Source organism: Glycine max, chromosome 12 (assembly GCF_000004515.6).
Source record: "Glycine max cultivar Williams 82 chromosome 12, Glycine_max_v4.0, whole genome shotgun sequence".
Lineage (NCBI taxonomy): Eukaryota > Viridiplantae > Streptophyta > Magnoliopsida > Fabales > Fabaceae > Glycine > Glycine max.
Genome location: NC_038248.2, coordinates 6,997,128 through 7,010,688, shown reverse-complemented (window position 1 = coordinate 7,010,688; position 13,561 = coordinate 6,997,128). Strand labels below are relative to the sequence as shown.

General features: G+C 30.6%; 2 protein-coding genes across 2 annotated transcripts; one reads left to right on the top strand and one right to left on the bottom strand.

Moving 5' to 3' along the window:
- Positions 1 to 2,585: 2,585 nt before the first annotated feature.
- On the bottom strand, positions 2,586 to 6,465 carry LOC100811470 (serine/threonine-protein kinase D6PKL2). Its single transcript, XM_003540740.5, has 2 exons — positions 5,530 to 6,465; positions 2,586 to 3,436 (listed from the first exon to the last, which is right to left on the bottom strand). Exons 1-2 carry the CDS (start codon positions 6,039 to 6,041, stop codon positions 2,638 to 2,640), a joined length of 1,311 nt encoding a protein of 436 aa, XP_003540788.1. The 5' UTR covers positions 6,042 to 6,465; the 3' UTR covers positions 2,586 to 2,637.
- Positions 6,466 to 10,165: 3,700 nt separating this feature from the next.
- Positions 10,166 to 13,527, top strand: LOC100797254 (putative low molecular weight protein-tyrosine-phosphatase slr0328). Its single transcript, XM_014764608.2, has 5 exons — positions 10,166 to 10,681; positions 11,240 to 11,375; positions 11,720 to 11,787; positions 11,865 to 11,951; positions 13,259 to 13,527. The coding sequence occupies exons 1-5, from the start codon at positions 10,181 to 10,183 to the stop codon at positions 13,337 to 13,339; spliced, it is 873 nt and encodes a 290-aa protein (XP_014620094.1). The 5' UTR covers positions 10,166 to 10,180; the 3' UTR covers positions 13,340 to 13,527.
- The last annotated feature ends 34 nt before the right edge of the window (positions 13,528 to 13,561 follow it).

Genomic DNA, 13,561 nt, shown 5'->3' with positions numbered 1-13,561 from the left:
ATTTTATCTTTAATATATTTTTTTATATAAATTATAATTTAATAAAATGCTAGTATTTTATTATCCTTTAAAATACTTATATATGTGATTTAATGTCAGTATTTTTTTTACCTATATTAAAATACTCTTATTATTTGTTATAATAGTATTTTTATTTATATTTAATCAAGTATGTAATTTTTTAAAAGAATTAAATGATATAATAAAGATACGTAAATAAATAAAATGATAATATTTTCTATTTTTAAAAATATTTATGTTGACAGCATTTTTTTATCTATATTATAATAGATAACATGAATATCTTAATGTAGAAAAAAAAATATTATCATTAAATCACAAACACTATTTTAAAAGATAAATATAATAAATAAAATGAAATAAAAGTTATATAAATATACATATTCTACTATATGTAAACATAGAATTTAATCTTATATAATATATTTTAAAAGATAATATATAAGATTATAAAAATATAATAAATTAAAAAAGAATAAAATTTGAATTTTGAATTATTTTTTATAAAACTTATATTAATATTATATTTTACACCAAATATTCAAATAATCATTTAGATGTAATAGAAAAGAATATGTTTCTTACTTTAAAAGTCATGGTTCTAGTTTTTTCTCAAGTAATTTTAAAGTTTAAAATTTTTATTTTTTAAGAAAATATTAATTTTAAAATTTAATCGTCAATGGAACTTAAATAATAAATTTTGAAATATAGAAAATTAATAAATAGGGAGACGAATAGGATGAAATACACAAAAATGTTTTAAGGAGGAAGTTGTAGTTATTTACCCGATAATGATTTAGCAGTTTATTTGTTTGTGGGTTCGCTAGTTTTATTTATTCAACATTATTTTAAATTTCAAATAAAATCTCAATCAAACTTGCAAGGAAAAAGGGAAGTGCAAAAAAAGTAACTAAGGCCATCTCGAATGATGGGAGCTTAGGAGTTGGTTAGAGTGAAGATACTTTATTTTTTTTTCTTTCTATTCGAGACAATCAACGTGACAACAAAAGTTTTTAAAAAATAAGAAACACGTTGTCTATAATATTAAAATAAAAAAAATATTAAATATCATTAAGTTATTTTTAGACAACGCTAGTTTTATTTAAAAATATTTTGTTATTAATGTTAACTTATAATTTATGAAATAATATATTTATTTTGTGTAAAGGAATTTACTATTAACAACATCTAATAAATTAGTAATAAAAGTAGTTGTTAAATTAAAAACAACATAATGTATTAATATAAAATAAATCATACAAATTAAAATTAAAAAGAAATATAAAAAACATAAATTATATTAATCATTTACTTTATGAATAGTTATTATAATTATGTCATTCATTTTCACACAATTAACGTTTCTTATACCTATTTGAAATTAGTTCACCTATATCATTATATATACTGATTGACCTTCTCTAGTTATTTTGAAATATCAAATATAAATCCTAAATATTAAAGTCATTTGTCTTCACATCTAAGAGAATGAAAATAATACTAATAAACTTTAAAAATATTTTTCAACAACCCTAAAATATTACTATCTAATAAATTATTTGAATTTCTAAAACCCTAAAATAATATTAACTTTAAACTTATTAAAAGAATAAAAACTTATAACTTATTAAAAGATTAAACTCTAAAATATTATTATCTAATAACTTATTTAATTTTCTAAAATCCTAAATTAATATTAAATTAATACTTATAATTTATTAAAAGACTTAACACTTATAATATTATAACATATATTCTTTTAAAAATATAATATAATATTCAAAAATCAAATAGTGAAGTCATGTCATTCTTCTCAACTTTGAAGTCATGCGACAAATAAGGACCCTCCATCCCACCATTCATTGTGCATCAAATCACATCCAACCATCTATTTTAATATTTGGTTTAAAGTTTAAGTATTTAAAATAAAATAAATATTAAAAAAATATTAAATATCATTAAGTTACTTTTTTATTTCATTTAAAAACAAATCAAATTCAATAACATTATTAAAAGATTATCTAAATTTTAAATATATAAAATATATCAAATAAAATAATATTAAAAAATATATAAAATATTTTAAATAAAACAATATTAAAAAATATATAGCATATTAAATAAAATCATAAAAAACATACAACATATTAAATAAAACTAATAATAAATAAAATTAAAAATATTTACAATTTTTAAAAAATTGAAAACAAAAAAATAAAATAAAAGTAATTAATAAAACTTAGAACATGTAAAAAAAATTACACCTTGAAAGTCATAAAAAAATTACAACTTCAAAAGTCATAAAATAAAAAAAAGAAAAAAAAATACTAATAACTTTAAAGTTAAAAAAAAAAAAAACTAAAATCGTAAATAATTTATTTACAACTTTAGGTAAAAAATAAATAAAAATAATAAGTGATACCAAATTTTACACTTATAACTCAGAAGCTGTAACAACACTTGATGGCTATATGAAAAAATAAAAAATAAAAACTAAAACTCCCCAAAGAGAGAGGTGGTATAAATAGATAAATAATGAGAAAAATAAATTGATAAGAAAACAGTTTTATGGAGGTATCATATATATATATATATACGGGTGAAATTTCATGTCCATTAATAACAGTCAATGAAAATCTCAGGACAAGTTTGATGATCATCATATATAGCTTTGGCACTACTAGGTGGGGGAACAAATGGAGGAGTGGTACACCTCAGCAACGCCCAATTCACGCCTTGAAAGAACGGGTGGTGCTTGATCGCGGAGGCCCCCATCACCGACCCCAGTCTCTTCGCCGGGTCCTTAACCAGCAGCTGCGAGATAAGCTCTTTCATGGCTGCCGAAGCCGCCGGTTCCTTCGGGAACTCGAGGGCCCGAGCCACCACGTTCGCCAGGGTTAGCTCGTGGTCCATGCCCTTGAACGGTGTCACACCATAAAACAGTTCGAACATGAATATCCCCAACGTCCACCAGTCCACGGCGCTACCGTGTCCCTCACCGGACACGATCTCCGGAGCCAAGTACTCGTGGGTCCCCACGAACGACATGGACCGGACGTTAACGGGCTCGGCCACGAAGGCGGGCCCATTAAAATGGGTTTGTTTCTTCTTTTTCTTGCGTTTTGGGTGGAAGCATGAGGCCGTGGGGGCTATGCAGTTGGGGATCATGCATGAAGAAGTGGCACGTGTGGGTTCCACGTGGGAATCGTTGCGTGGGACTGTGCGGGGAGGGTTTTGATCGGAGATGATTTGTGCCGTTGATGTGGAATCGTCGCATTTTAAGGAAAGGTCGAAGTCTGTGAGCATGATGTGGCCTTCTGATCTGATTAACACGTTTTCGGGCTTCAGGTCGCGGTAGATTACCCCCAACATGTGTAGGTATTCAAGAGCCAACAACACTTCCGATGCATAGAACCTGTAATAAACCAAAAGAAAAACTATGTCTTAAGCATCGGCAAAACCTAGCATGCCATATTTTAAGTGCAATTAAGGCTACTGTATACAAGCATTTTTGTTTGGTATGTTAAAATTTATCAAGAGATGAGACCCTAATTCAAGGCAAGAGAAGTCTCTAAACTCAAGTATTCTTGTACGGATACTCATATTTACCCCACCTCCAAAACACGACTAAGAACTTGAACAACATGCAACTTGTGAGTTATGAGAACCTGATTTGCTCCACTATGGCTTAATTTCTTGGAGTTTATAGTAAGTATTTTAATAAAACGTTAACGTGTTTTGTCACTTCGTAATATTAACTATAATTAACATTCTTTTTGTTGAGCAAGAATGTTTGTAGAAATGACGAGACAGATGTTTTGTTTGTTTGTAAGACGAGAAATGTTTTTGCTTTAGAACTTGGCATATATGTTGTGCGACATCTATGAGACAACATCGATAATTTCCATGTAGGGAAAAAGAAAATAAGAAATGTCAACGACACGGCCATATGCATGTGTCAAAAGATGATTAAAAAAAAGTCTTATGTTTTATGTGAGAGTGAGACGTGTGAATAATGACAAGAAAACAAAAGCGGTTAGTAAAGTGACTCTTCATGCAAAGTTAGCAACTTAGCAAGCATTTTCTCGTTTCACCTAGCTAGAAGAAAAATCTGGGGTAGTTAAACTTGAACATGTCTCTGAATGATTCAGCTTTTATTTCCATTGGTATGTGGGAGTTTTTTTATCACATAAAAGCGTGCTGAATGAAAAGGGGAAAAAATGAAAGAAACTATTTGACATGCATAGGAATCTTTTGAAGGTTCACCAAACAGACAAGCAATGACCATCATTTTTCTTTATCTGATCATAAAGCAGAAACATAACAAGCAAAAAGAAAAATAGAAAATAGAAAATAGAAAATAGAAAATAGAAAATACATTGCATTAGAGAAAAAAACAAACAAATTAATTATTCATTTATATTCTAGAAACAGATTTAATTTGGAAAATCGCATATTCCCGTGGTCCTGGCCTTGGTTAGGGGTTTTGAATCCCACAATAGGGACCACATTTAATTTATTATTCTTAAAAAAAATAAAATCTAGAAATCAGGCAACGAATTATGAATCAAGTTTAAAATATGTTATCTCCCTCGAGTATCTCTCTACTCCATAATCCAGAATCCATAATTCCATATATACAGAGATAACAAGAAGATTCGTCATCTGGGTAGATTGCCCCTAAAGAAAAAAGATATAAAGTATACACTTTTGCAGGTTCAAAACTCTGCGAAGTCCCCACAAATCTGTAAACTTTACATTTAAAAAAAAAATATATCCCTCTGGTAAAATTAATCTACCACCTCGAAGGGTAATCATGCACATCCTATGGGTACCACAAAGTTTATAATAGCTATCACACAAAACTTCTCACAAAAATTGAGCTACCATAGTGCGTTGTCGTTTTGACCTCAAAAGTAATTTTACGTATAATGCATAGGCACATCATCACGTGCCAGAATTATTTTTCGAAAAGTCATTATCACATCCTTAATTCTTTACTAACATACTTTAGTACTATAAGTTAAATTTCAGTACATCCTAAAAAAAAACGTCTAGTTAACTAGTGTCTTCAAGATAAAGTGAAAGAATTTAAAATAAATAAAATTCAGAAATAGAAATCACAGGAAACAACTAAACATGATTATATGTTATTGTATGGAGTATCAACAAAGCAAATGATTAAATTTTATCAGGAGAACCTAAATGACTTATTATCGGTGGAATTCTTTCTTTCTGAGACATTTTATTTTTATCGTACGGACAGAAAATCAGAATTCAGGTATCACTCTTGTCTTGTTGGTAACTAAACATGCTTTAATAACATTTTGTAATAATTTTTTTTTTATTTCTTAAGCAATGATGTGAGGAGCTGATTAGCATATGTCAGAAGAAAAAAATACTACTATACACTGAAACACGCAGCCTACACAGGATCATTCCCCGAGAAAAAAACAAAAAGAAAAGAAAGCAATGATTTGATACGAAGAAAACTAACGGCGTGCGCACCTGACGGCGGATTCGAGGAAGCGTTTGTTGGGGAAGCGCTGGCGGAGGACGTGCAGGTCACCGCCGGGGCAGAACGGCGTCAAGAAACAGAGCCACTTAGGCGCGTGGATGAAGGCGTAGAGCGTGGGCAAGAAAGGATGATCCAACATTTCCAGAATTTCCCTCTCTGTCCTCGCTCTGCCTTCCTTGTTCCTCCTCGCCAAGTCCTCCTTCTCCATCACCTTCGCCGCGAACACCGCGCCGCCGGCTCCAGCGCTTTCCTTGGGCACCGCCAAGTAGACGGCGCTCATGTCGCCGGAGCCGAGGCGGCGCGTGAAGTGGAGGTCGGAGAGGGAGAGGGGGCGTTGGAGGAAGGAGGGCGCGTGGGGCTTGGCGTTGGGGAGTGGGGTGTTGAAGTGGGAGGAGGTTGAGGTGGTGGTTGAGGAGCTGAAGCTTGTGCTGCGTTTGATTTCTGCGGTGGTGGAAGTGAAGCTGAGGCTGTGGAGGTGGTCGGTGAGGTCTTGAGACTCCATGGTTTTGGGGAATGGGGAGAAGAAGACGCAGCAGTGTGTCAGGTGCCGAGCAGTGAGCAGGGGGGGTAACTGTGACTGGAGTGAATGCTCTGTGCTTTTTGGATTTTAAACCCACGCGGGTAAGTCACTTCCTGTCTTTTATTTTATTTTCTTGAACAGCAACACGCCGGTTTCTACATGAAAAGGGAACTTTTTTTTTTTTTTTTACCTATATAAGTTATTTTTCAAAACTATTTACATGTGTGATTTTTGTCATCCCCAGTTTTTTTTGGTTTGTCAAGATACCACTTTGATTAACACATTTTTTTTCCCATGTCCTATCCGTAAGTATTTAATGTCAGTCAAGCTAATATTAAATATATTTTATATATTTTCTTTGATTTTTTTAAATTTTTTATAATGTTTTGATTTATTTTATGTTTTCATTTTAAACTTATAAATTATCATTAATAACTATAGAAATATCATTTTTTTATCTTATTTATTGGTTTTAGGATTTTATGAAATTTTATCATCATTTTCCTTACGAAATCATAAAAATAAGTGGCAATAATGTGATTTTTTTTCATTAGTAAATATAAAATGGTGACATAAGATTCAATTACTAGACACGTATTCAACCAACGCTAAATTTAATGAAAATGATAATATTAGATCTAGCATTAAATGTATTTGATGTCAATTTTTTTTTTTTAAAGTTTACTTGATCGAATGACACCACTTTTATTTACAAAATACCCGAAATAGGAAGAGTCAATTAAAGTAGCGTCATCTATTGTTTAGAGTACAAATGAAAAACATAATATTTCACTTGAAGTGACGCCTCCTAAATTCTAGTTGGCAAAAATCACCAATATAGCTAAATAGTTTTCTAAAACACCCTAGCAAATAGTTTTATGAAATTATCCATTTTGGTAAAAAAAAAAAATAAAGTTTGAAAAGTGATGGGTTGGACTTGGGGATAAGTGAAAAATTGTGGGTGCGTGCACTTTAAACTATTCTTTTTGTTTAGATCACCAGAATTATTCATTATAAACAATTATGTTTGAGGCAATAGAATCACTATGAACAATAAAATTTTTCTTTCAAGTATTTAAAACAGTTACATATTCTAGATTCAAATTTAAGATATTTAGTGAAGTTAAAATAATCTCACGTCGATTAATTCATGCACTTGGACCATTTTGGAACATACTTGTCCAATTTAAATGGAAGCAATTTTAGAATAACAATTAAGAATTTCACTTTATTAATTTTCAAACCATCCATATGAAAAATATTTCATCGGAAGACAAAATCTGCTTTAGTTTTCTATCTTCCTAAAAAAACAAGACCTTTTTTTCTCAACAATTACAAGGTTAAAATATATGTTGGCTCTCTTGTCTTTTTTTTCTTTTCAATTTATTGGCCTTCTTAGTTAAAATTATTAAGAAAACATTAGAATAAAAAAGTTATTAAAAAAATATATTCTAAAGAAATAGAAGAAAAATAAAATGAAAATAAAATTATGAAGTTGTTTGGTTTGAAAAAAAAGAAAAGAAAGTTTTTTTTCTTTCCGGAAAAGACCATTTTATTCTTTTCATATGTAATTGTTATTTTTTAAGTTCGAACCCCAGACACTCCATAAAATCAATTATATGACTCCAATAACAAAGGAAGGCGCGCAACAACCGAATATGTTTGCACATAATTGATTATGTGGATACATATACTGTGTGTTTGGTTTATCATTTAGAAATTAATTTTGAGTTTATAATTAATTTTTAATATATTTTTATATGTCTGACTTTTTGTTAGAGAAAAATTCATAATTAATTTTAATTTCAGAATTAATTTTGAATTTGAGTAATTTTAAATAATTTATATGTTGAATCTAAATTTTTGTACTGAATTTCTTAATTTTATAATAAAACTTCTAAAAATAAATCATTTCCCTATTTAAAATCAATTTTAACCAAAATTTAAAATCAATTTTATCATGGTCCATCTAAAAACAACTATAAATTTCATTCTCACCCTGCCATATATCAAAAAACACATGTATAAATTCCATTCTCGCCCTGCCATCTATCAAACAAGAACATGCCAAGTACAAATTAGAGCAGCATAATAGCCCAAGCCTTTCTCCAAATAGATTTACTTTTGGTAACGTGGAAAAAAAAGTGACCTTTGTATTTCTTCGCTCATAAGCCTTTCTCCAAATAGATTTACTTTTGGTAAAGTGGAAAAAAAGTGACCTTTCTATTTCATCCCTCATGAGTTAAAATAAAAATGTGAGTTCCACGACCTGTACTTTTATTTCCTATTTTCTATTTCTTTTCCATTTCAACGCGGTCAAACAAAGCTTTAAATATTTTTGGTTGACCAAATTAATATTTTTTATATTTTACTGTATTAATTTAATCAATTTTGTAAAACATGTCAAATTATGAATTATGAAAGATGTCACAGTAACATTTCTTACTTCTTAATTCAATAATGGTACTTTAAGATATAAAAAAAAGTTCAGAAGACAATGTATACTTTTAGCCATAATGCAATTAATTGAAAAAGGTAATGCAAAAAGTAATCACCTGATGACATTTAATTAACATTGTTCTCACTGTAGTGTTAAGGTGAGATATCTTTTATTCAATTTTTTTTTCTTTTTCTTCTTGTTGGATATGTCTTTGTACACATCTTTTTTTATTTTTTGAATTTATAATAAGTTACAGAAAGAATTTGAAAAGGTCAAAATGTGCCCGAGTATAGATCAAATACCAAATAAACTATACAGGACCTTGAGCCAAAAATAAACTATAGCACATTCTTGAATTTGAATTTTCAGTAGTTACATATACAACGACGAGAGAGTCCTACTAAAGAGCATCTGGCTCGATAGAGAGAAAAAAAACTGTACGGAATAAATGGAAAGACACTGAATTACTGGGTCAAATTTTAAACATTATCTATGTTTTCAGCACAAATACGATAGAATTGTGAAGATACAAATGGTCAATACAAAATTTTGAAAATGTTGCCGTTGCTCATTTCATATGCCTGTAAATGTTAGGTGAGCGAAGTTAAAACGTGGAGTAATTAAGCTGTGCATGTAATGCAGTGTCATTCTTTCATCTCAAGGATGAAATAGCAATGTATAGTATGTTCAGGTTCATTTACAAGCAGCTTATCTCAAAAACAAAATGAAAAAGAAACAAAGAATTACTATTAGCACACTTTCTAACATATTTTTTTTAATATACTTTCTTTTTCTTTTATTAGTTAAAATTTATAAAATCATAACAAAGATTTATTGAATAAAATGAGACTTACAAAATTATATATATATTTTTAATAACTTTCAACAAATAGAAAAAAAAAGTATGTAAAAATGTTTTAGAATGTGTCTCGTTAGTATTTTTCTTTTTAAAATATTCTTCCCAAAAAGTTATGATAAATTAGGAGGTCTTTTGTAAGATATGTTTGAATTACTCCCACTAGGATATTAAATATTTTTCATTTTTTAATAAATTTTTAATGGATAAAAAAGTCAACCCCATAAATTATATATTTTGTTGAGATTATTTTTGAGAAATAATCAATCATTATTTAAAAATATTACATTAATATTTTTATAAAAAAATTAATTAGCATATACTAACCATATAAATATTTTATACATAATCACCCAATAATATATAGTTATATATTATAAATTTATTGATTTTTAAAATAATAATTTTAAAACCATTCTTAAAATAATTTCTTACTTATGAAAAATATAATTTTTTTACACTAATAATGTATTAAAACTAAACTCTTTTATTTTTTAAAAAGTTGAGATAAATATTCTTTAGAAAATAAATGTATTATCAGTTTACCACTAGTAAAAGTGAACTGCCATATAATTATGGAGTTTGGTGTCTCTTCCTTTACCTGTGGGAAAGACACAATACTTTGTGGGATCCACTTGTTATTAGAGTGTTATGTTTTTTTCTCTCCTACTGTATGCTTCCGATCACTAAAGAGGATCTTAATTCACAGTTATGCATGTGCTTGGATAAAAAATAATTTTTAAAATTGTTTACTTATTAAACATCTCTCAAAAAGTTAATAAAATAAAACAAAACACTACCATCATATAAAAATAAAATACCTCAATGAAAAGAGAAAAAAAAAAAACCAAGAGGATAATTTTCATTGGGGGGCGTCTCAAACAAAAAATTATTGGGTGTGAAGCATGTAGTGTAGCTCCTCCAACGTCAAATTTGAGGACAGTGTCGTGTCGAGTCACCACCAGTGAAGGAATAATGAGCGTCATTAATTTACGATTTTGCCACTGTTCCCAACTCCTCCTCCTCTCACCAAACCCGAAGCTCTCTTCTTCCTCGCAAACTGCAAAGTTAACTCTGAGAAAGAAAAACCCAACGACCCCTTTTGCCATTTCCTGCAAAACCCGTTTCTCTTCTTCAATTCGCGCGTCCATGGCTTCACCCTCCATCACAGACGCCGAAACAAAGCCGTTTTCTGTTCTCTTCGTGTGCCTCGGCAACATCTGCAGAAGCCCCGCTGCTGAAGGAGTCTTCACTGACTTAGTCAACAAAAGGGACCTCAATTCGAAGTTCAAAATCGACTCTGCTGGCACCATCAATTACCACGAGGTGGGTTTATCTATGAACAAACAAGCAAACACCCTTATGTCATTTCATCCAAAAGATCACTTCTTTAAAAGAAAAATTAAGATGGTTTTTTTTTAGTTTAACATTTCCACCAGTCAGAAATCTCGTTGCAATGATTCTTAAGATAGTTATTATTTTTGAGTTTAACTCACATATGCCAGTTTGTGATTAGATTTTGTGTATATATTATTTATTTAAGGACTTTTTTAGTTTAACTTATTTTTACACGGTCTATGCACAATTCTGTAAAAAGAAGAGAAATTGCTTAATCGTGAAATATTTTTCTATAAAATCATGAGGAAATTTTAAAAGAAAATGCTTTGGGGATGGAAATGAAGACTGTCTACATTACTTGGATTGAATAAGATGTAATTTGAAGGGTTTGATAGGATTTACAATGTCATCCAATCACAAGTTTATAATAAGTTTGTTGATTTTTACCATAGTTATACCTAGCATCTGCATATGAAAATTAAACTCTTTAGATTGTTTAAAAGGTTTTTTTTTTTTTGGGGGGGGTGGGGGGTGTGATTTTCGAAGGGAAATGAAGCGGATTCGAGAATGAGGGCAGCTTCAAAAAGGCGTGGGATTCAGATAACTTCTATTTCGAGGCCAATCAAGCCCTCTGATTTCGTTGACTTTGACCTCATTCTTGCTATGGACAAACAGAACAGAGGTAAAGTTTGGTCATGTGTTATGACGTGATAAACTTTTATGTAAGTACTTATAAGAGTAGAAAATAAGAATAGAAAGTGAATTGAATTTCTTGTGTAAGCTAAAATCAATTTATGCATCTCAGCTACCGGAGAACTTAAATAAAAGCACTTATATAAAAGTTAAGTGCATAAGTTGATTTTAGTTTGTGGTTGAAGCTTAGATAATTTTATCTTGTTTTTTCTCCTGTAAGTGTATATAGAGAAATTTATCCAGGGAAGCTGGATGGGATGTTTATGGTTGACTCAGTTCCTCTTGTTTATGTGTGTTTGGTTTGCTAATGTATGTTTTTATTGTTTGCTTTAGAGGACATATTTGAGGCCTTTAATAGATGGAAAGATAGACATTCTTTACCGGATGGCGCACATAAAAAGGTTGGTGCAAGGTTTTGCTTCTCTTTGGGCTTTTGTTTTGCATACTTTTTGGTCTAACTGTGATGGTGATGATGCAGGTTAAGTTGATGTGCTCGTACTGTAAGAAGCATGATGAAAGTGAAGTTCCGGATCCTTATTATGGTGGACCACAAGGGTTTGAGAAGGTATGCTATTCATGTTAGGGTATGGGTTGGCACTTGGTGCATTTTGTAGGTTGAAGTAGAGTGTTGCTTCCTAGTGCTTTGATAGTTTTGAATGATTATGGTATTTGGTTCAACGAATTTGATTAAGTCACTCGGAAAGAAGACCAAGCATTATATGGACATGTCAAGGTGGAATTGAGGGTTGAAACCATCCCAATAGCTTAAACTGTCTAGTGAAGACGCCCCAAAACAGTTTTATACTATATGTCTAATATACCACCTTATGCTATAGCCCCCTTAGGCTTCAAGTTCAGACAGTGCCCATATCCACATACTTTGCACTGAAATTCACCTTTGTTATTGGTTAGAAAACTGGGGGTGGCAAAGATTGAACTTTATTTATACTACTTGGTCATAAAGACTCTAAATCTCTAATAACATGTGATGAATGATGAACCAACTATCCCAAAAGGTTAAGTTATCAGGTGACGACACACATATGGACATAAATTACGTATCTAACGGTAAATATTGTCATTTAAGCAGTATAAGATTGTCTGACTGAAATCAATTCTTCTTGGTTAGTGCCTTTGAAGATACACTTTCCTGTGTCGTTGAATTACATATATTCCAACACACATATTTGGCACTTAAGAAGTTGAGCTGATCTCATGCTTTACCCTTTGTTGACTCCAGTTTCTCTCAAATAAGACATGATTTAGGAGATCTTAAGAAAATGGTTTTTATTAAGATGTCCAGAAGCAGGTCTTATTTGAGAGAAACTGGAGTTAGAACAGGGTAAAGTTGGACGTCTTAAATTGAAACATTTGTATTTGCATCTTTTCAATCTTCAACCAGGATATCTCACAGTGACTTGAAAAAATTATACCTATTCAAGAAATACGATAGGGTAAGTGGTTCAGTGTTTTTATTCCCAAGGAAAATTTCAAATTTTGGTTTTTGTCCTCAGCTTTTAAAATCAATAGTTTCTCATCCCTGTACTTTTGGAAATGGCTTTCATCTCTAAAGCTAACACTGCTTCCTCCAGTTTGGGTTTTCCAAAAAATATAGTGACTGAAATTAATGCTTTAAAAGTCAGGAACAAAAACCAAAATTTGGAAAATTTTCAGGGACTAAAAACATCATCAACTCAAAGTATATATTATTAGTGATTTGGTCAGAATGTGCGTCTGGTCTCAAATTGTTGATGATGCAGGAAATCCACCTATTTTAAAAATAAAAGCACTATTGTGTTGTACAGAAGACTTCTTTTCTTTACTCTTGGTTGATCCTTTGCTTATCAATCATCTTTATGTTGGCACTAGCAGGTGTTGGATTTGCTTGAAGATGCTTGCGGATCATTACTGGAAACCATTTTGGCAGAAAACAAACATGTACAACAATCCTGATACCTTTATTAATGGCCAGAAGATCCAATCATTGGTTTTCATAGATGTCAAAGTACCTTCTTGTTTCAGTGGTTCACTACCCTGAACCACCCACGATTTATATATATGGAATTTCGAAACTTCTTGCCATACTTATCTAACAATTGGAATCATAAGTTCGAATAACGGATATTCTTAGTTACATACAACCGCTGCATCGAACCCTCCAATTCAGATTAACTT

Bases quoted from the DNA above. Each gene is read 5' to 3' on its own strand.
- LOC100811470 (XM_003540740.5), bottom strand. From the start codon at position 6,041: ATGGAGTCTCAAGACCTCACCGACCACCTCCACAGCCTCAGCTTCACT. The intron at 3,437-5,529 runs GTGCGCACGCCG...GGTTTATTACAG, and splicing joins TTCCTCGAATCCGCCGTCAG to GTTCTATGCATCGGAAGTGT.
- LOC100797254 (XM_014764608.2), top strand. From the start codon at position 10,181: ATGAAAAGAGAAAAAAAAAAAACCAAGAGGATAATTTTCATTGGGGGG. The intron at 11,788-11,864 runs GTTGGTGCAAGG...GTGATGATGCAG, and splicing joins CGGATGGCGCACATAAAAAG to GTTAAGTTGATGTGCTCGTA. The intron at 11,952-13,258 runs GTATGCTATTCA...TGGCACTAGCAG, and splicing joins GACCACAAGGGTTTGAGAAG to GTGTTGGATTTGCTTGAAGA.